This window comes from Triturus cristatus, chromosome 7, assembly GCF_964204655.1.
Source record: "Triturus cristatus chromosome 7, aTriCri1.1, whole genome shotgun sequence".
Taxonomy (NCBI): domain Eukaryota; kingdom Metazoa; phylum Chordata; class Amphibia; order Caudata; family Salamandridae; genus Triturus; species Triturus cristatus.
The window spans coordinates 638,989,201-639,011,453 of NC_140590.1; the positions used below are offsets into that span (position 1 = coordinate 638,989,201).

General features: G+C 44.8%; 1 protein-coding gene across 3 annotated transcripts in view; it reads left to right on the top strand.

The window, feature by feature from the left end:
• Window positions 1-22,253, top strand: part of HELZ (helicase with zinc finger) — a 2,003,166-nt gene that overhangs the window by 407,084 nt on the left and 1,573,829 nt on the right. For all 3 annotated transcript variants that reach the window (XM_085617266.1, XM_085617269.1, XM_085617268.1), the window contains exon 8: window positions 18,292-18,367. In XM_085617266.1, coding sequence (XP_085473392.1) covers window positions 18,292-18,367 — 76 coding nt within the window. The remainder of the gene's footprint in view (window positions 1-18,291; window positions 18,368-22,253) is intronic.

Consider the following 22,253-nt stretch of genomic DNA (forward strand, 5'->3'; position numbering starts at 1 on the left):
CTGACTCACTGTCTGACTCACTGACTCACTCACTGACTCACTCACTGACTCACTCACTGACTCACTCACTGACTCACTCACTGACTCACTCACTGACTCACGGCTCTCACTGAAATGCTTGCATCAATTATCTTCGCTCAGTGCAATTTGATCAACACCCCGCTCAGTGCAATTTGATCAACACCCCGCTCAGTGCAATTTGATCAACACCCCGCTCAGTGCAATTTGATCAACACCCCGCTCAGTGCAATTTGATCGACAGCCCGCTCAGTGCAATTTGATCGACAGCCCGCTCAGTGCAATTTGATCGACAGCCCGCTCAGTGCAATTTGATCGACAGCCCGCTCAGTGCAATTTGATCGACAGCCCGCTCAGTGCAATTTGATCGACACCCCGCTCAGTGCAATTTGATCGACACCCCGCTCAGTGCAATTTGATCAACACCCCGCTCAGTGCAATTTGATCAACACTCCTTTTTACTAATAGGCAGGCCTTCTTTTTAAATCTAACGAATACTGTGGAATAAAGCCAATGCTGCATGATTTATTTCAAAACTGGTAAGAAACAAAAGTAGTTTTCAAGGCTGAGTTGTCTGGCATTTGCTGAAGGAAAATGCAGGGCTGATGGAAATGGCAAAGCACGTAGCGGGTAGCATTGATGGATAGGATAGGGAAAGTGGGTGTTGAGCCATGCGCATTGCATTTTTAAGATGGATTACATGGTTTTGTGTGTGATACAAAAGACACATGGCTTCTGTAAAAAAAAAAAAAAAAAGCATTCTAAACCTATAGTGCAGTACAAAGCAAATGCTACCTTTTGTTTATTTAGAATTTTGCAAGACTTTGCCTAAGACGAAACATGCCTGATGAGAGGATGAACAGCTATTTGTAAAACGCGGTCTAACAAGTGAAGAGTTTCTAAAGGTATGATTGTGACAGATTGAGAATTATCCGTGGAAGGGGAAAAGTTTAAGGTTTTTCGCACACTGTGAAAGGCAGAATTGAGGCAAAAATAACCTAGTAATGCATATTAGAACTTTTTAGAGAAGGAAGCTTTCAGCTATGTGAACTCAGGAAAGGCAATTGAAGGGAATGTGCAGGTTAAATTTTGATTTGAGAAAAAGGTGTTCCTGTAAATGAAATGTAATAACTTGTACTTGCTTTGCAGCTTGAATGCATACCACTTTAGATTTCATACCCAGTTTGGGCTGAGCTCCGACTACTGATTCTGTAGCTTTCTAAATAATGCATAATAGTTCACATTTCCATATTTTCTGTACCTCCGTCATTAGGCCTAGAAATGCTGTTAAATAGTAGATAGAGGTACTGGTGTTTTGCTCTCACCATGCTTTCAGTCCAGAGAATGTGTTTTTTTTATTTTTAATTTCTGTTTTTTATTTGCAGAACACAAACGAACAAAATGGTCAGTTATTAAGCAGTAGAGTCACTATAGCACCGGTGAGAATGTGTTTTTTAAACATGATCAACGGTTACATACATTACTGTCCTAACTAGTACACTTGGTGTTCATGGGTCTGCACTCTGCTGGCTAAAGTGCACTCCCAAACAGTCTACTGCCGCACAAGGAGAAAAATAATTAGAGGGAACATTGTTTGTAATATATGTGAGGTCATAAGCTGCATCTCTGTGCGCCGCCAGGTGGCACTGTGTGGCTCTGCAATGATGCCATTTTACTACGGAAATTATGTGCAAAGCCAGTATAGGTGACATTTCTGCGTGCTGACTTTGGTCCCTTTCTTTTCAAACCACCATGACAAGAAGCGGTGCTACCTCTAGTTACTTTTCAAGACAGTTAAACTCAACATTCGAACTGACCTGTGTAAGGAAATGGTCACTTTCCAAGACTAAAGGGTTAAAACCTTGTAGGAACTGCCACAAGCAAATGTCTGACAGAGTCCCATTCTGTTTGTTTATTATGCCTGGGGTCGACTTACAACTCCAAATGCCTATTGTGACTGCACTTTGATGAATCTGAAGGCAATTCTGGACTGCGAGGCGAAGGTCTTATGTCACCAAGCATCGGAGACCCCGCATTGTAACTGGTTGAGGTAAGTCCAAGAAAAAACATAACAAATCCAAGCTTCATTTGGACCCTTCCCCGCTACACTTGTACTCCTCAGCAGGTACAAAGGAGTCATTATGCTTCTCGAAGTTGATCTATGTTGAAGCCAGTCTCTCAATTTGTCCTGGGACACACCCAGAGTTTCTGGGTCTGTCTGTGACACTAAGGCAGATTCAGTAGTTACGTAAGGCCATGGTACGACCCCTGGGATATCTTCAGTTTCCTTCTGGCATGCCTGCAGGCCCCATGAAGTCGAGAGACTGTACACATTCCACCTGAGCTGCTTAGCGTTCTGGTTCTGTGGGCCTCCTACTCTACATTCTTTATTTGAAATGGACTAGGACAATTAACATAATGCGGGTGATCAGTTTTGGCAACCCTACCATGAGGATAATTGTTATGTGGATCACCAGCATGCCAGTGGCCTTGAAATCTCTCCTAACTTCAGCATAGTCTTTCATCCAGGCCCAGCCACTGATGAAAGTGCCTCCTTCGCAGTGGTCATGCAGAGGGCCGCTGATGTTCTCGACCTCCAGCTCCATACCTTGTAAATCAAAATTAATGTTCTAACTGAAGTTCTGGAACAAGAGCAGACCAGTACTGAGCTAGTGATTCCCTTTAATGAGGCCCTCACCAACTTTCTCTTCTGGGCCCAGGACAAACCTTGCTCTGGTGCCTTGATATATCACTAGATTGTGCAGCACTATCACCCTGCCCCAAGCGACTCTGCTCTTTTGACTCAACATTATTCTCCTGAGAGCTTGGGGGTGCAAGCTTCCACCAGCAGGGCAAACCTGAATGCTTTCCCCACTCCTCACCTGGATGGGGAGTCTTAAGAGAGTACAGACCTTTGAGAAGATGGTATTTTCTTCCATATGTTTGGATCAACAGTTGGCCAATGTCTGGTGCCTTTTGGGCTCTCTGGGACTCTGTAGCTCAAGTCCTTCCAGGTGTCCCTGAGGACCTTTGCCTTGTACAGACCCAAGCCATACAAGATGGCTATGACACTGTCAAATTTACTGTCCCTAGTGGCCTGGATACTACGAATTCCATAGGCTAGGCCATTGGCACTAACGTTGCTATCCTTTGACACACCTGGATGAGATCTGCGGGTTTCTCCAGTAATGTCTAGTCATACCTTATAGATATGCCCTTTGATGGGACTCGCCTGTTTGGGGAGAAATCAGACTCCACAGTGGAGCATTTTAAATACAGGGCCACAGCACATTCATTGGGCTTAGCTGCCCTGCCATGCCAACCGCATCAGCCTTTTCGATCTTTGTCTCTCTGGCAGGGGCAGCCCATACAGACTGCCACTTCAGCCTCAGCAGGGTTCGGGGTTAAGGCTGTGGCACACCCCATTCCTGCATTCTGGGAACTCCGGCATACGGCCGAACGGAGTTAAGTAAATAAATAAAACTAATTACATTGCGCGCGCTGCAACGCCGATTTGACGTTTCAGCGCGCAATGTCATTCGTTTTATTAACTTAACTCCGTTCGGCCGTATGCCAGAGTTTACTACCCCCTGCCTGCCCCTCCTCCACCCCGCCTCACCGCCCCGCAACACTCCCTCGAGGAACCGCCACTGTTGAGGGCGACTTGGACACTGCTGGGTCTGTTGGCATGCTGCATCCCGCTGGCAAAGCATGCCCGGTCACATATGAAGGCTCTATGGTGTGTTCTTAAGTCTTGTTGGACCTACCATCAAGGAGACCTCTCCGATCATGCTCAGATCTTGGATAAGACTGTAAAAGGCCTATGGTGGTGGTTGCTTGACCACGATTGGGTCAGTGGCAGTCCCCCCTCCTTACCTCACCCAGACTTAACTGTGGTAACAGATGCATCGCTTCTGGACTAGGGTGGGGTGGCCACCTCGGAGAGGTGGAGATCAGAAGCCTCTGGTCTTACGCAGAGGCTCAGCTGCACATTAACATTCTGGATTTGAGAGCAGTCCGCTTGGACTTGAAAAACGTCCTACCATCCAGCAAGGTAAGGCTGGTGCAGGTGCACACAGACAACACCACCGCCATGAGGTACTGCATCAAACAGGACTGGATGGGGTTGTGGACTCTGAGAGCTAGTAATGGCTGGACCATTAAGGAATCTTCCTCGTGGTGAATCCTCTGGCCAGATCTGTAAACTAAGGGTGAATGAACTAAGCCACTTGCCCCTGGTGGCTCACAAGTGGCAGTTGCAACCAGAGGTGGCGCAAGGTCTCTTCCGCACAGGGGGAGAACCTTGACTCTATCTCTTCACTACTTCTGCGAATGTGCATTGTCATCAGTACTACGTATTGGCGTTCCCAAAATGTCTGTCTCTCTCTCTCTCTCTCTGACTATTTCCGCTGATGGTGGGATTCAAGACCCTGTACACCTTCCCGCCAATACCTCTCCTGCCCAGAGTTCTGAAGATCAAGAATGACTAGGCACAAGTCATCCAGGGGCCCTGGATTGGGGCCTCTAGGCCTATTATAATGTACATCGTCCATTCTATCAGCAAAATATGGCTACTTCTTTTAATGTCAAAGCTGAAATCTGGCTCCCCTTTAGATTCCTATCTTCCACGTATTTTAATATGTACTCAACTCCCTCCTTAAGGAATCCCCATCTCAAGGGATAATACATATCTCTTTCAGAAAGGATATGGTCATACTGCTGCAAGAGAAACCAAAGGAAAATCTTATGTGTTTGAACAACTATCATCCCATCTCACTTCTACCATTCTCTTCTAAAGTCATGGAAGCTCATGTAGCTCAGGAATTATGTCGCCACTTGATGGAGACTGAACTTCCTGATCCTCACAGACTGTCTATTGGCCAGCCCATAGAACTGAGTCAGATATGCTCTCTATACTTTATGATATTCGCAGAGCGGCAGACATTGGACAAATATTAGACTTGGTTCTGCTGGACTCATCTTCAATACTTTTTGCCAAAAATTGTTGGTTGATCATGTGGAAGCCACTGTGTTAAAAGGTTTCACACTTGAGTAGAATAAATCCTTCTCGGTCTATCGTACTCAAGCTGTGCACCTTGGCATGTTTAAAGCCACCGCAGTACAGGTTAAGCGTTGGGTGCCTCACGGTTCCTCCCTTTCTCCTTACCTTTTTAACCATGTCAGGGCTCTCATTAAAGAACTTTAATGATACCCATGGCTTTAAGATTCTTTTCTGGTTGAATGGTTCTGCTGCCTTTCAGAATTTCCCCCGAAAAATGGTGTTTTATCTGGGTGTGGATGGTCAGCAGTGGCTTAGAGTGCAGTGTCGTAGAGTAGATTGTTTAAGAGTGGAGTGGTGCAGTGACATAGAGTAATGGCATAGAGTGCAGTGGCATAGTGTCGCAGCATAGAGTGCAGTAGTGCAGAGTAGATTAGAGTTCACTGGCGTAGAGTAGCATAAAGTAGAGTCGTGCAGAGCATACTGTTGTAGAGTAGAATAGAATGGCATAGAGTGCAATGGCAGTAGATTTCAGTTGCGCCGAGTGCTGTCACAGAGTGCAGTGGCGTAGAGCAGATTGTTTCAGAGTGGAGTGGTGCAGGGTAGAGTGCAGTGACATAGAATAGTGGCATAGAGTGCAGTGGCATAGTGGTGAAGCGTTGATTGCAGTGGCATAGAGTAGCGCAGAGTGTAGTCGAGTGGCATAGTGCAGTGGCGCAGAGTAGATTGTTTCAGAGTGGAGTGGAGTGGTGCAGAATAGAATGGAGTAGTAAAGCGTACATTGGTTTAGAGTGTAGTGAAGTATAGTGGAATATAGTGGCGTATACTGCCATGGCATAGAGAAGATTTCTTCAAAGTAGAGTGAAGTGGCATACAGTGCAGTGGTATAGAGTAGAGTGCAGTAGATTAGAGAAGATTAGAATGGCATAGAGTGCAATGGCAGTAGATTTTAGTTGCGCCGAGTGCTGTCACCATGTGCAGTGGTGTAGAGCAGATTGTTTCAGAGTAGAATGCAGTGGTGCAGACTCGATTAGAGTGGCATAGAGGGGGATTGGCACAGAGTGCACTGGCACACAGTGGAGTGACAGAGTAGATCGCATTGGCATACAGTGCAGTGTTGGGTGACATAGAGTGAAATGGTGCAGAGTCATGTAGAGTGCAGTTGCAAAGAATGAAGTGGTGCATAGTTGAGTAGTGTGGGGTAGAGTGCATTGGCTTAGAGTGGAGTGGTGCAGTGACAGTGTGGAGTGGTGTAGAGTGCAGTGGTGTGGAGTGATGAGAAGTGGAGTGGGGTAACGTGGAGTAAGCATGGTATTGTAGCGTACTTCCATTACAAACCACGTCTTCAATTGAAATGACCATTACCTTTGCACTCACATACAGTTTTACTGACAGAAGTATACAGCGCACATGCAATAATGTGTGGAAATGTTATCACCCAATGTATTGATTTGATCATCAGCACAGTTCTTTACAGACATTAAAATGTTGTTGTGTGCTAGGGAAAAAAGACATTCTATAGCTTTCATCAAGCAGTACCCAGCAGGATTGTTATAAATTCTCTCACTTTGAAGTACGAGAAAGAAAAATAAACACCAATCTCCCAGAAAGAGACAGAATGAAATTTGACCTCTGTCTTTAATACATTGGCAAATGTGACAAGATAAGAACATGATTTAAAGCTATGTTTACATAAAGTGAGTTTGTGGCAGAATGTAGTAACAAGGTTTGGGCAGCTGGCGGGACGAACTTGAGCTGGACAGCCTGAAGCAAATAAAGCTGGCAAAGAGAATGCCAGAAATGTGAGTTACAAACCACTTGAAACAAATATTAGTAGCCAGGGGGGCTTTTGCTGCACCACCTGAAGTAATCACCATTTTACAAAGTTGCACACCTCAAATGGCCAGCTACCAATTGACCATACATTACCACAAAACGAATGGTAAGCAGTGGGCAAAATGCATTCCTAGGTCAACTTTCTGAATGTCCCCAAGATGTCTTTAGCAAACACACAGCTGTGCTGCCTGGTAGTCTGCGACTGGGGAAAAAAACTGTGTTGCTGACAACTGAAACTAAAAGAAAGGAGTGGCAAAGGCAATCAGTCTTGAGGAATGGGTTGGGTCTAAGCCCTTTTTAGAATTTTTTAAAAAGAAAAATAGACTTGCTCGCAAAAGCACATACGCTGTCTCAGGTGAGACCTAAAAAGGGCTGCCTGGGCACATGTAGGCAGCTGCCACACTCTTTCGCAACTGAGTGCGATTGGGTGATCTTCCTTTCTGGATCCTCTTTGCCCAGAGGTCAATCTCACCTCTGAAATAAATGAAGAGCCTATCCTATTTTTTGTCTTTAGTGCAAAGCCATCATAGGTGCTTTTTATTCAAGTCTGTCCTTAATAGCTACTTTTGCTGTGTGCAGCTGCCTTGTGGCATGCTCGGAGGACCAGGCAGGGAAGATCACAGTGTGTTAACGCAGCATAGGTTCAGGGAGAGAGTCACATTGCTGGTGTGGTATGCTGTTGTGGGAGCCAGGATCACAAGGCCTCACCTCACAGCCTTGTGGTACAGATTTGCATTTTATTGTATTTATTTTTGCAATTTTAGATAGTGCAGACATGGCCAAAAGGCATCAGAGCACTTCATAACAGTAGTAGGATACATTGGTTACAGTGAGTTCCAGTTACAGTAACTAAACTAGAAGGTTTACATTGGAAAGATGCGTGCAGGAGTTGCCACATGAGTCAATTACAGCTGTGTTTGTGCACAGCTCCTTAAAGCCCTGGTCATCGAGATACCCGTACAGATTCAAATGCTTGAATCATTCCCCGTCGTCGAAGTGTGAGTCCCAATGTACCATAGAAGGCTGTCTGCAATTGTACCATAGGCCAATACTGGTGATGCTAAGTCACATAATTGGCCTATTTATATCCTTTTTAATTTTTTTATTTTTAAAAGGACTAAACTTCATCCATAACTAATCAGGTGCTAGCACCATCTAGAACACTCCAAACAGAGGCTGAATCCCTCAGATGTTCTACTGCATGTTGCGTGAAGGGAGTCTCCCTGAGCTCTGCTCAGTTTCTTCAGAATTATTCTCAAGATACTATATCTCTGCAATGTTTGATTTTTCTAAAACAGGTCTCTTCAGATCCTGCAAGCCCTTTGGGAAGAATAGGCTGCATGTGGATGATCCACTTAAGGACTGTCTGTACTGTCTTTACCCTCAACATCAGGTAAAGGTGTGCAAGATTTACAAAAACCTTGCAAGATAGAGAGGAGCGATTGCTTCTGTGTCTAAAGTAGTCCAAAGCCCAGAAATCCAGCTCATCTGATGAAGTGTTTCGTCCCACACAACCCAGAAAAGGTCAAGATCTTCTGACCATGGGGTTTCTGAGAGGAGTAGAAAGGCCTTGAAGACGTAAAGATCCCTGAGAAAGTAGAAATTAAAACTAATCTTCCAAGGGGCTGCCTCTTCCCTATCCTCTACTACTTCTGATGGTAAAAGGGAACGAAAACCTTCTCCCTCCTCAGAACTGTCGACATCAAAGAAAACCATGCCGACGACTGCTCTGTCGATGCTTGTTTCACCGACGGCGACCGTTACCATCTTCATTGAGAAAATCGACAGCAGCCATCACAGCTCCTACTTTGTCAACATGAGTGATCCCCTCTTCTAAATTACCATCAGCGGGAGTTCATACTCTCAAGTCACTACCAATAGAAGCATAGTTGGCAGGTACGACATCGGTACCAAACCTTTGACGAAGATGACACCATCATCGACATCAGCACCGTCGCTGGAAACAGCGCCGACTAGCATATCATCAACGGCCGCACCACTGCGACACCACTTGCTTACAAATTAAAATGGAAAACATTCTTCATATTGTGTGAAGGTTTGAATCTACATCCCTTGGAAGCATAACCTGAGCAAATTTTACCATATCTGCTATCCCTAGCTTGGTCAGGATTTGTACGTTCATTGGTAAAGCTTCACCTTGCAGCAATCTCAAGATTCAGATATACTTCTCATTCGCCTTCTCTCTGTTCAACTAGGAGAGTCAAACAATTCATGAAGGGTTTGTTTAGAGCCTTCCCTTTAGTAAAATGCTCCTCCACCAGAATAGCATCTCAGTGTGATCCTCCTGCAGCTCATTAAGCTGCTTTTCGAGCCCATCCACAGGGCAGATATCACATTTTTCACTTGCAAAATCGTTCTGTTGTTGGCTCTTACTTCTGCTAGAAGAGTCTGCGAGATTCAGGCCTTTATTATTCGAGAGCCTTTCTTGTGCTTCACTGATGAATATGTGCTATTTAGAACAAACCCCAAGTTTATTCCCAAAGTTCCATCTCAATTTCATCTCAACGAACCAATCATTTTGTGTACTTTGTTTTCACATTCCGAATCACCAGCTGAAAAGTCTCTGCACACCTAGGACATTAAATGTGGTCTCAAATTCCATCTCCAACGTACTAAAAATACAGAAAGTCTGTTCAGCTTTTGATAGCCTATAGTCTCTCTCTCAAAAATGTTTTGCAGTCACCAAGGCGAGATGGATTTTTGCTACAATTTAATATTGCCACAGCAAAGCTAGGAAACCACTCTCAGCTAGACCAAAGGCAATTTCCACGAGGGCAGTATCTACCTCCGCTGCCCTGTTTGCTGGTATTCTGCTGTAGAAGCTATGCTGTGCTGCAATGTTGAAGACCACCCACATTTTCACCCAGCACTACTGCTTGGAGTCTTCACAGAAAAGTGATGCTGCAGTGGGTCAAACAGTTTTACTCATTTGTTCCAATGAGGTGAGCCCCTGGGGGGGAAATAAATAAATATATGTATGTATATATGTGTATATGTATGTATGTGTGTGTGTGTGTGTGTGTGTGTGTGTGTGTGTGTGTGTATGTATATATATATAATCTACTGGCGGTCGCCAGTAGATAGTTATAGTTAGGATCGTGTTTCCATAGGAAATCCGCAACATTCTATTTGGAATAACTTAGGCGCCGATTGACGAAACACAATGCTGGCAATGATGAAGGCATTCGCCGAAACGCGTCTGCCAGGTGTTTTTAAGCTTGAATTTCTCTGTTTGGTGGCAATTAAACCTACCTGATCCGTCCAAAAGCATGTGTCGGACCCGTTTTTTGTCAAAGAGGCGGGTGTGGTGGTGGATATGTACGCAGCTGTCGACGCTGCTTGACCGGCACGCCTCTCGATCTGGTGCTCCGCTTCAAGTCGACAACTTTGTTGGTGTTTGGTGCTGAATGCACAAAGTGGCGCCCCCTCGCCCAAGATAATGTTCCTGGTATCGAGGAGAGAGCAGCAGCAGTTTGCTGCTGATTTGGACGGCGACAGGCGTTGTTTGCTGCCATGGTCCCTGCGGCAGTGGATGAGCGGACTCACAGGCTGGCTAAAAGCTGGGGCATTACTTAATGTACGGACCGGTCACTGTACCAAAGTCCGCGGTGTGGGATTGCTGACATGCACTGCTATTTTTGGGGACCCTTACAGACTGCAGGACTTCATTTACCAGCATCCTTGGCGTTTACTGCTCACAGTGATTGAAGAGCAAGGGCTGTGATTGGACACTTGAGTACCAATAGGAACACCACGAGCAACCTACCTGTTGTGGGCTCCTCATTGCAAGTAACTTGTTTGTTGGATACTGAGCGGCGCAGCCTGAGCTGCGAGTGAAGCCCCGCTGTACTCTGGTACAGTCCTGCTGCTGCGCCGAATGACGTGACAGCGTAAGGGACAGGTTGCCCAATGGAAAAAATCATGGAGCATTTCAAGCGGCCGAAGCTGCTGCTTGCAACCCACTGGGGATTTATATGAATATTGAGGTGTTTATACACGACGACTCACTGTAGGAAGACTGGCAGCACTACAGGATCCATCAGGTCACTCGAGTGGCCACGCCCACATGGGCGGGGACTCATCACCTGAAGTGAGCGTTGCTCAAACTGCTGTGTTCTACACCCCTGTTAAATGACCGTAGACCCTGATGAAGTGTTTATTCATGAAACGCGTTGGGCAGGACTACATTGATGTCAAGGCATTCTGGCTGCTTGTGATGCCTTTTTTCTTTAAAGAAGTGGCTATTGCAACCTACCTGTTGTGGGCTCCTCATTGCAGGTAACTTGTTTGTTGGAGATATATATATATATATTCACTGAATAAACCATAGGTTTTAGGGGTGTTATAGGTAGCTGAACATTTCCCTCGTACAAAACCCTAGAAATTCCCGTGTTATAGTTAGTTCAGCTAACTATAACTCGCGCCCCCGCAATGCACTGCTGATGACGTCACATATTACATCACTCATGACATGGTCAGTGACATCACTCATGACATCACTGAAACCTATGGTTTTTTCAGTGAAAATATATATATGTGTATATATATATTACCTACTGGCGGTCGCCAGTAGGTAGTTATAGTTAGGACCCCTTTTCCATAGGAAATCCGCAACATTCTATTTTGAATAACTTTGACGCCGGTCGACGAATCCTCGCGAATTTCTCAAAATAGGTGGGGCGCTACGCTCCGCTCCTACCCTGAAAGTCTCGGGGGGATTCGTCAAGCGGGGGCTGAGATAAAAGGGGGGTCCCAAAACGCATTTTTCCCATGCATTTTTCCATAGGACCTTTAGACAGGGCTACAGCCCGAACGGCTGAACAGAATTACTAGAAATTTGGCAGAGAGGTAGTCCTCAGGTCAAGGAAGTGCCTTTTGTAGGTTTGGTGTAAATCTGTTCAGTAGATTCTGAGAAAATAGCCTTTAAATCAATATATATATCTGAGCCAGCTTACGGTACGCTTACCGTAAGCTTACCGTACGGTCGCGTGCGCGAGCGCGAGCGCGATTCTGATTGGCTGTTACATCTAAGTAAACATTCGAATCGGTCGAAACCAGGAAGCGGCGGCCGCCATTTTCTCTCTCGCACTCTGAGGGGGGGGCTGTAAATAAAGGCAAAAAACATATAAAGGGGCTGTTTAGACAGCGCCCATGCACATAGCCATGTTAGTTGAGTCCTCAAAGGCCAAAAACGGTAAATTTTAATTTTTTGAAAATTTCGCCGATTACGCTTACCGTACGCGTACGGTGCGCTTACGCTAAAAATTTTAATTAAAAAAAAAACACTCTCTGTGCATGGCATATTATTGTCATCACTTACAAATTAAATTTAACAGATTACCTATCACAAGGAAGCGCATAATATGTCCTCCATGTGCGCACGGTGCGTAACGTGGGCACGCGGTGCGCGTAGCGCACTGCGTGCCCACCTTGCGTGTACGGCACTAACTGCGTAAAGTGGGCGCGCGGTGCGCGAAGCGCACCGCGTGCTCACCGTGCGCGCACGGTGCGCAAAGCGCACCGTGCGCGCACGGAACGAACTGCGTTAAGTGGGCGTGCACGCCACGAATGGCGTAAAGTAACTTAGCATTTAAAAAACCGTACAAATTCACTGAAAAAACCATAGGTTTCACACACGTTATAGTTAGGAATTAGCATTTAAAAAACCTTGCAAATTCACTGAAAAAACCATAGGTTTCAGACATGTTATAGTTAGCGGAAATTTTAATGATAAAAAACCAATGAAATTCCCCCGTTATAGTTAGTGCAGGCAACTATAACTCACGCGACCGCAATCTTCTGCTGATGACATATGTGTCTTTATGAAAAAAAAATATTTCTAATATATGTATAGCTAAAAATTTATGGAAGAAGACATGGGCAAATAAGTGTCTAAATACAGTATTAGCATCAGCAGAAGATTGCGGTCGCGTGAGTTATAGTTGCCTGCACTAACTATAACGGGGGAATTTCATTGGTTTTTATCATTAAAATTTCCGCTAACTATAACATGTCTGAAACCTATGGTTTTTTCAGTGAATATATATATATATATCACCCAATCCCCTGAACAACTCCAAAGGATGACGACGCCTTGTCCTGGCTCAAACTTAGTTTATTGTGCAGTCAGCCGGTTGTACGCGTTTCGCCTGACCTGCAGGCTTGATCACCAACAATCAATACAAACTTTGATTCGTCATTTACATACTTTTCTTCCGTGCTCGTGACAAGTCACGTGATGTGACTACAAATGTAGTGTGTTGAAAGACAGAAAAAACCAGCATTGACTTTCAGAAAGGCTAGATCTTTCAAGCAGATGCTGGTGTCTAATATAACATCTAAAAAACAAGGTCCAACAGGTAGTGCCTGGTTAACGAGAAGAGTAGGCTTTACGAAATGTAATAAATGTAAAGCCTGTAGCTATGGCAAAAATACCACCTCCTATTCACTAGGACTCTCTAAAAGATCCAAGAAGATCAAGGCGTCGTCATCCTTTGGAGTTGTTCAGGGGATTGGGTGATGTAATGCGGACTGTGCTGGAGTAGTTCGCGGCAGACGACGCACCCTCTGATCTGGAGTGCGGCGGCAGTAACTCGAGCGTGGAGGAGCAAAATATATATATATATATGTGTGTGTGTATATATATATATATATATATATATGTGTGTGTATATATATAGATTTACATATGCCAAAAAATTTGATATATTCAAAAGCCAGGGCAGAGGGCCAATGGAGATACACAGCTCTTCAAGTGTTACATCTTTAACCTCAACAGGAGCGAGCGATAATGACGGAGAACCAACAACAAACAGTTTTTTAGGAGACATGAGACTAGTTCTTCAACAAAGATCATGGGAACAAAACCAAAATCAATTTCGCACCACACGGGGAAGGGGAAGAGGTCGCAGATGGACTCCCCGAACACCGGCATCAACATCAAAAAACCAACAAGAAGAGGAAAAAGGAAGAACTGGACCCGAAGAAACAGGGACCAAAACCAGAAGTATGCGCCAGAAGACATCGAAATGAATTGGACGGATGACCCAGATGACAAGGAAGAACTAGTCATAATGAATCTCTCGAAACGCCCCCTATCTGACAACGACATCTCACTGTTAAAACATGGAATCAACTTCTGCCCGATCCAATCAATGGATTTAGCGCAAACACGGATTGACATATACAAGTACATACGAAAAATCAAACTTGCAAAAATCTTCAAGGAAAATCTGGAATTGGCAAAAACAACTGAAACACGGAAGAAAAAAATGATACTCAACACAGCAGAACCCGTTTTAAAAGTAACGGATATGCCAGCTCTCCTGACATTGGTCAATTTGGATATAACGGAACAAACGGATATCATGGATGAATCTATGGTATGTCCACAGATGAGAGCAGGTCTAAGTGGAAAAAAAGCCCCCTCACGATTCTACCCCCAATTGCCCCCAGGCAACAGAATTGATATTTTCCAAGAAGCAGTGGTACAGGAAATATACAAAATAAGGGAAACAAAATTTCAAGACAATCTAAAACAAGAGGAAAGAATGGCTCTTAAAGAATTAATGGCAGATAAATCAATAACGATCAAAATGGCGGATAAAGGTGGAAATATCGTTATAATGAACACCGTTGATTATGTAACGGAAGCGCACCTTCAATTAAGGAATAAAGAATATTATAGAAAATTGGAGAAGAATCCTACAGAAATATTCAAAGAACATCTAGATAAGGAAATCCAAAGGTGGCAACTTTTGATTCTAATCGACGACGATGAAAGAAAATTCTTGAGCACAGATCATCCCAAAATGGCAACAATATATTTCCTACCGAAAGTACATAAAAATCCAACGAAACCACCAGGCCGACCAATCGTGTCTGCGAAAGGCTCACTTATGGAACCGGTAGCGAATTACATCGACTATTTCCTGATGCCACTGGTACTGATTCTAAACTCATATTTAAAGGATACTACGGATCTGTTAAGACACTTACAAGCACTTCCATGGCAAACCTCCTATATGTTAATTACAATGGACGTCACATCATTGTATACGAACATTGAAAACCCCATTGGATTAGCAGCATGTAGTAATTTCCTCAAGGACAGAGACATTAAATTCAAACAACACAACCAAATGTTAATGGACATGATCCAAATGTGCTTGACACAAAATGTATTTCTTTTCGGGGAGGAACTCTACTTACAAACAAAGGGTTGTGCAATGGGTTTTTCTTTTAGCCCAGGATACGCCTGTCTCACCATGGGATGGTGGGAACAACAAGTAGCATGGCACCCTATAAATGACAAATATGTAAGCAAAGTGATGAAATGGTTAAGATACATCGACGACCTACTAATAATATGGGACGGCACGACACAGGAATTTGAGGAATATTTTAAAATTCTAAACTCATCAGATGCAAACATAAGATTCACATACAACATCAGTAAGGAAAGAATAATTTTCCTAGACACGGAAATTTACATTGCCAACAACCAACTGGAAACAACATTGCACAGAAAAGAGACCTCAACAAATGCGATGTTACATGCGACCAGTTTTCATAAATCATCGGTTAAGGATAACATCCCATACGGTGAATTCCTTAGATTACGGAGAATCTGCTCAGAACAGAAGGAATGGGAAGAACATAGTAAAAAAACGGCAAAAAGGTTCAGACACCGGGGATACCAAAAAGGCATTATTCAGAAATGTTGGAAACGTGCCAATGAAAAGAGAAGAGAGGACATCCTCGATGACAACCACCCAAGCACGAACAAATCCAAATCAGAAGAACCAACAGTGAGACTGATTTTGGATCACTCGAAGGAATCAAAACAGATAGCGGATATCCTTCGAAAGAACTGGAAGATCTTACAATTGGATCCGGTGGTGAGCGAAATTATGGGCAAACATCCCAACATTACGTATCGCCGAGCAAAGAACTTGAGAGACAAATTGATACACAGCCACCATCAAGATCATACCACCAGAAAAAAGGGTATTCAGTGGCTGAACACGAAGGGGTTCAAAAAGTGCCACAGTTGTAAAGTTTGCCAAATTGCCAAGAACATGACGGAAGTCGAACTACCGAACAACAAGAAATGGCAGATAAAAGAACTCATTACTTGCAAAAGCCAATTTGTAGTATACGTAATCCAATGCCCATGTTCATTGAAATATATAGGAAGCACAAAATGTGAACTCAAAAAGAGAATATTACAACACGTCAGAGCAACAATCAACAAAGACAGGAGCAACGCGGTTGCGAAACATATGGAAACCAATCATGGAGGAGATTGGAAATCCCTAGTGTTTTATGCTCTGGAAACAATACCCCTAAATGAAAGAGGGGGAGATCGCGAAAAAACTTTGAGACAAAGAGAATCACGACAAATTCTCAATTTCAGGACTTTCACGCCATGGGGCCTCAATCAAAGCGAGGAACTGTACATTCATTTGTAGGAGTTTCACTGACAAAGGGGTTTTAGGTAGATCCATTCAGTTTGGTTTTTATATAAAAAATGTACCAAAAAACACAGATATAAAAAAAATTCAAAATAGATACACATATATAAAAAATAGCATAAAAAGACCTTTCAATAGACAAATTGCAACCACATAGACGTAACCCTTTTTTCCAAAATCCAATAGAGAAAGTGGATCTGCAGCCCACTAGAGGGCAAGTAATCAGCCCAGGTATTGACCCACTAGAGGGTTTCATTCTAAAAATCTGTTTGCGCAAACATTAACAAGAGGGTGACAATCGGAAAACAAAGAACCGTTAAGACAAAGACTATATGCAATGACACATAGCTAAGCACAACCCGGCACACAGCATTAGAAAAACAATTTAGGCAACAAAATCAAACACACCCAATAAATATGAAAAGTCTTCTGACTAAATTAATACAAGATGGATTGTAATGTAAGGGTTATTTAAGTGATTACCAAACTGGGGAATTAAGTCCTTGTATGAAATGTTTATCGACATTAAGTTGCAAAAATACGAGGTCCAGAATTCTATGCTTTGAAACTGATGACATCAATAATCACATGACTAACAATGTTTGCTTTTATTGGTTAATCTCAAAAGTGCAATGACAACCGTGATCAAGCTATCAGTGGATGGTGAAACGCGTTGGTTTGTCTTGAGACTGGATACCTGTTAAGACAAATAAAGAATTGGGACAAAACTAAGCAAACTGTAAGTGCGTGCTAATTGGTTTCCTGCCAGGGAACTTTTGGATGATTTATGATGGCAAAGCTCGGCCTCAGCACTGCACCGGATAAAGAAGCGCCAGGGGCCCCTTAAACGGAGCAGAGGTGTGGAAAAATATATATATATATATATATATATATATATATATATATATATATATATATATATGTGTTTCACAAAGTGAGACGACGCTGCACTCCTGGGGTTTTCAATTCACAGCATTCTTTTATTTAACAGACAGCATTTCACACCACAACGCGTTTCAACATCCGTCTTTCTCAAGTGGTGCCAAAATTGTATTGCTCTAATTGACACGCCTTAAATGCAATGTTCGGCATTTTGGGAATTGTAGTGTCTTTATGTTTAGTACATCTGGAATTCCATTTTCCCATGTGCCTAATTATATTGTGTGGCAGTTTTAAAGAATTTGTCCTTTGCCCTCCATTGTCAACTCCCAGGCCCTTACTCCCATTATTTCAAGGGCCGCCTCGGTGTGGGAATTCAAGGACAACTCTCACATTTACTTCATGATGAGACACTCCTTCAAGTAAGAAGTTGGGCTAGGCGTTATTGAAGTGAGGAACTTGTTTCCAATTTCGTCTTGTGTATTGTACACACGCAGGGGATAATTATCTCCTCGCCACTCCTTTGTTGTAAGTATTCACAAACACCGGGCGCTGCCGCTTTTATTTAAGATTCAAAGCAAAGTGGTCTGCAAGCGGCGCGCTCTTGCAACTGGTGCTGCTTCGGGGGTTAAAGACCACAACCCCAGTTAATTTGTTTCACAAAGGGAGACGACGCTGCACTCCTGGGGTCTTCAATTCACAGCATTCTTTTATTTAACAGACAGCATTTCGCACCACAACACGGACAGCTCAAGTCTATTACTGAAGGGAGCTCACCCAAGCAAGCCAATGGCTGAAGGAGACTGACCAAAAGCCCTGTCTCTCTATACTGTGTTCTGAGTGTTGTGTTTTGTATATTGCGTAGGCATGAACTCGTACAAACTGCAGCCGGCCTCTAGCAAGTTACAAGAGAAGAATAATTAACAATAATAATGACAAACACAACATTTAACTCAATAAAACAAATGCCTAAGAGAAATGTGTTGTTTTTTAAGTGTTTGTGTCTCATGCCTTTCTTGGAACAAATATTGCAAACCCATTCAATTTGTATTGTTCTTTTAGGAACTCAAGATGGTTGGCTATTCCGCCCTCCTCCACGAGGGGTCACAAGCAGTGAGGAGTACACATTATGCAAAAGGTAAAATATGCATTTTCTTTATATCACATTGATTACATTTTCTGAATGATATTTCATGTTATAGGTTTTGAGGAACAGTCACTTTACCTTTAGTTCATCACATTACAATACTTTGTTTACAAAATCAGGTTGACAGTATGACTTTTAGGTTGAGACTATGTTCATGTTTATATGTGTTTGAGGCATATGAGCTGCAGATTACACACTTTTGCATAGATCGCCATCTGGTGTTGGGCCCGGATGTTTGCAGTTTGTTTTTCCTCTTGGAAAGTCTTTGGAAGTCACGAGGTCGGTGACTCCTCCCTTGGTCCGTATTGCGCATGGGCTTCGGCTCCATCCTCAGATTGTTTTTTTCCGCCATCGGGCTCGGATGTAATACTTCGTGTTCCGGTTCCGAACATTTCCAGTTCGACGATCGAAGCGGAATCCTCGCTCATCGCGGTATTGTTCAGATCCTGATCTCCTCAATCACCTTCTCTTCAACACACCTTCGATTCCAGTCGTCGACGGCGGCCTTCGGGCCTATCCAAGCTCCGGTCCCGGCTGATGGAAAGAACTCCATTCAAGAAGTGCCCTCGATGTGGGTCCAAATTTCCACACACAGATCTTCATGAGGTGTGCAACCTCTGCCTCTCCCCTGAACACGAGGCTCGAGACTGTCCCGCATGCAAGTCTTTCAGATCGAAAAAGACTCTTCGAGATCGAAGGGCCAGACGGAACATGGCGCACTCCTCGACCTCTGTTCCAGTCGACATCTTCGGGGATGACGTCGAAGCTCTGGGACAGCAGCACACCGAAGAGGACCTCGTCAGTGCTTCCGAGGCCGACGATTCGGATGTGGAGGACATCACCCCGGCGCAGAGGGTCGTGAGTAATATACCCCCTCCCACACCCGCGCAGACATCCAAAAAAGCTTCGGTCACGCCTTCGCCTCCGGGCCTAGGCAAGACCAAAGACACTGCTTCGAACACCCCACCTTCGGGCCCGGTGACGAAGCCTAATAAGCCTTCCGGCGGCTCGGGCTTGAACCAGCCTGCCAGCGGTGCCGATAAACACACTTCGGCACCGAAAAAGAGCCCGGCCTCTACCTCGACACCAAGCTCCGCACCAAAGCCCTCGGTGTTGAAACTCAGCCTTTCGGTACCGACCAAACATCATAAGGCCCTCGGCACCGATACTCCCGCGCCAAAGCCTACCTCGGCACCAACCAAAAAATCGTAGGTTCCAAAAAAGCACGGCACGGACAAGCCTAAAAAGCCATCGGCCCCGAAACCTTCGGCGCCGACTGAACAAACATTGTCCCAGGAACTGTTTACACCGGGTCCTTTGCAAAAGACACTTACCAAGGATCCAAAAACTGGACATTTGGCACTTTCTTCTAAAAAGAGACATTTCCTTCAGGAAAGCCCTGAAGACTTGGGTCTTCTCCCTTACAGACACTGCATACAAAGCCTTAGTATAATATGCACAGGATCCTTCGAACAACAGCAGTAGCCAACATGTTCCATCTATGTTGACATCTAGCGCCAATAAGCTCCCTGGAGTGATAGCTGCGCTATATAAATGTACCTTCCATTCCATTCCATTTGGACAAACCGGCTCCGCCTCCACCTCCAAAGAAAAAGACTGTGCTACCTCCCCTTTCAGAGTGCCTTCCCCACCTCCTCCACCCTCTCCACCTCCTCCACCCTCTCCACCTCCTCCACCCTCTCCACCTCCTCCACCCTCTCCACCTCCGCCTTCTCCACCCCGCCTACTCCACCCCCGCCTCATCGCTCTCCGACCCCGTCTCAAGACCATGATGATCAGGGGGACCCATACTACGATCCAGGGGATGTGCCACAAGACCCCACCCCTACAGGATCCCCAGACCCATGGGACAATTATAATAACCCAGACATTCCAGATGTCCCACAAGATGACCTTCATCCATCCAGGCCATCTCCACCAGAAGACTCATTAGGTTTTCACCACCTACTTCAGAGGGCGGCACATTATCACGGGGTAGAGCTACACACTGACCCGGTAGAGGAAGATTTCCTCCTCGACACCTTTGATACCGCACATAGGTCTACTTCTATACTATCTATGTTCAAGGGGGTAATAAAACATGCGCCAGAGGTTTTTAAAGACCCAGTCAGGGCTAGGGTCATTAACCCACGCATAGAGAAAAAGTATAAAGCTGCCCCCACAGATCCTGCCTATATCAAAGGGCAAGCACCACTGGATTCCCTAGTAGTCTCCACTGCACGGAAGAGGTCAAACTCCCAGGCGTCAGGCGAAGCACCACCACCTGACAAAGAGTCAAAGCTACTGGACGCGTCAAGAAAGTGCACTGGGTCACAGGCAGCCAATATATGGCGTATCGCCAACACTCAAGCGCTATTGGCCAGATACGACGGAGCGCATTATGATGAACTAGAAACCATCATGCACCATCTCCCAGAAAAATACAAAAATAGGGCCAATGAATTAATTCAAGAGGGTAAGACTATAACTAACACCTCTATACGCTGTGCTTTAGACGCAGCAGACTCAGCCTCCAGGGCCATTAACACTAGCGTCCTCCTCCGTCGCCATGCTTGGCTGAGAGTTTCAGGCTTTAAACCTGAGGTACAAGCCTCCATATTAAATCTTCCATTTGATCAAGAACATCTATTCGGCCCAAAGGTAGATGAGGCCCTCGAGAAGATGAAGAAGGACACAGATACGGCGAAATCTATGAGAGCCCTGCAGTCACACCCTCCTAGGCGCTCCTTTCGCCGCTCTTCCTTTCGGGGCACGGCCAGAGGCTACTCCTCAGATAGCGCGTCCACTTCCTACAAATCCCCTGCTCAATCCACCTTCACAAGGGGTTATCAAAGAGGCGGCTATAGAGGCAATAACAATAAAGGCAGAGGCAAAAAACTACCGCCCGCTCTGCCACACCGCCTACCCAATGACTTCCCCCTGCTCCCTCCAGACCATCCCACTCCGGTCGGGGGCAGGCTACAAACTTTCCTTCACGTCTGGGAGACCATCACATCAGACAGATGGGTGACCCAAATTATTCGTTCAGGGTACTGTCTAGAATTAACATCTACCCCCCCCCCCCAACATTCCACCCAGGCAACGCCCAATGTCACAAGAACATTCCACGTTACTAAAACCGGAGGTAATCTCCCTCCTACAAATACAGGCGATAGAACAAGTCCCCGCCAATCAGCAAAATTTAGGGGTCTACTCCCTATATTTTCTGATACCAAAAAGAGACGAGACTCTACGACCTATCTTAGATCTCCGGCCTCTAAACACATGCATACATTCGGACCATTTTCACATGGTAACGCTTCAGCAGGTACTTCCGCTCCTCTCCCAGAACGACTTTCTCACCACACTGGACTTGAAAGACGCATACTTTCACATTCCGGTACACCATGCTCACAGAAAGTACCTCAGATTTGTAGTGGATGGGCAACACTACCAGTTCAAGGTGCTCCCATTCGGGGTCACAACAGCACCAAGGGTATTCACCAAGTGCCTAGCGGTAGTGGCGGCACACCTCAGAAGACAGCACATTCACGTCTTCCCATATTTGGACGACTGGCTAATAAAAGCCACGTCCTACAACCAATGTGTACATCGCACCGCCACTACAATCCAACTACTTCACCAGCTAGGCTTCACGGTGAACCACCAAAAGTCCCAGCTAATACCATCCCACACAAAGCAATACCTCGGTGCCACCATAGACACCTCAAAAGCCATAGCCTACCCCAATCCTGCCAGGATTGCAAGCTTTCAGGCTTTGCGTCAAAGATTCATACCTCAACACTCTCTCCCAGCAAGAGTGTTTATGCAACTGATAGAGATGATGGCCTCTTGCATTTTCATAGTGCCTCATGCA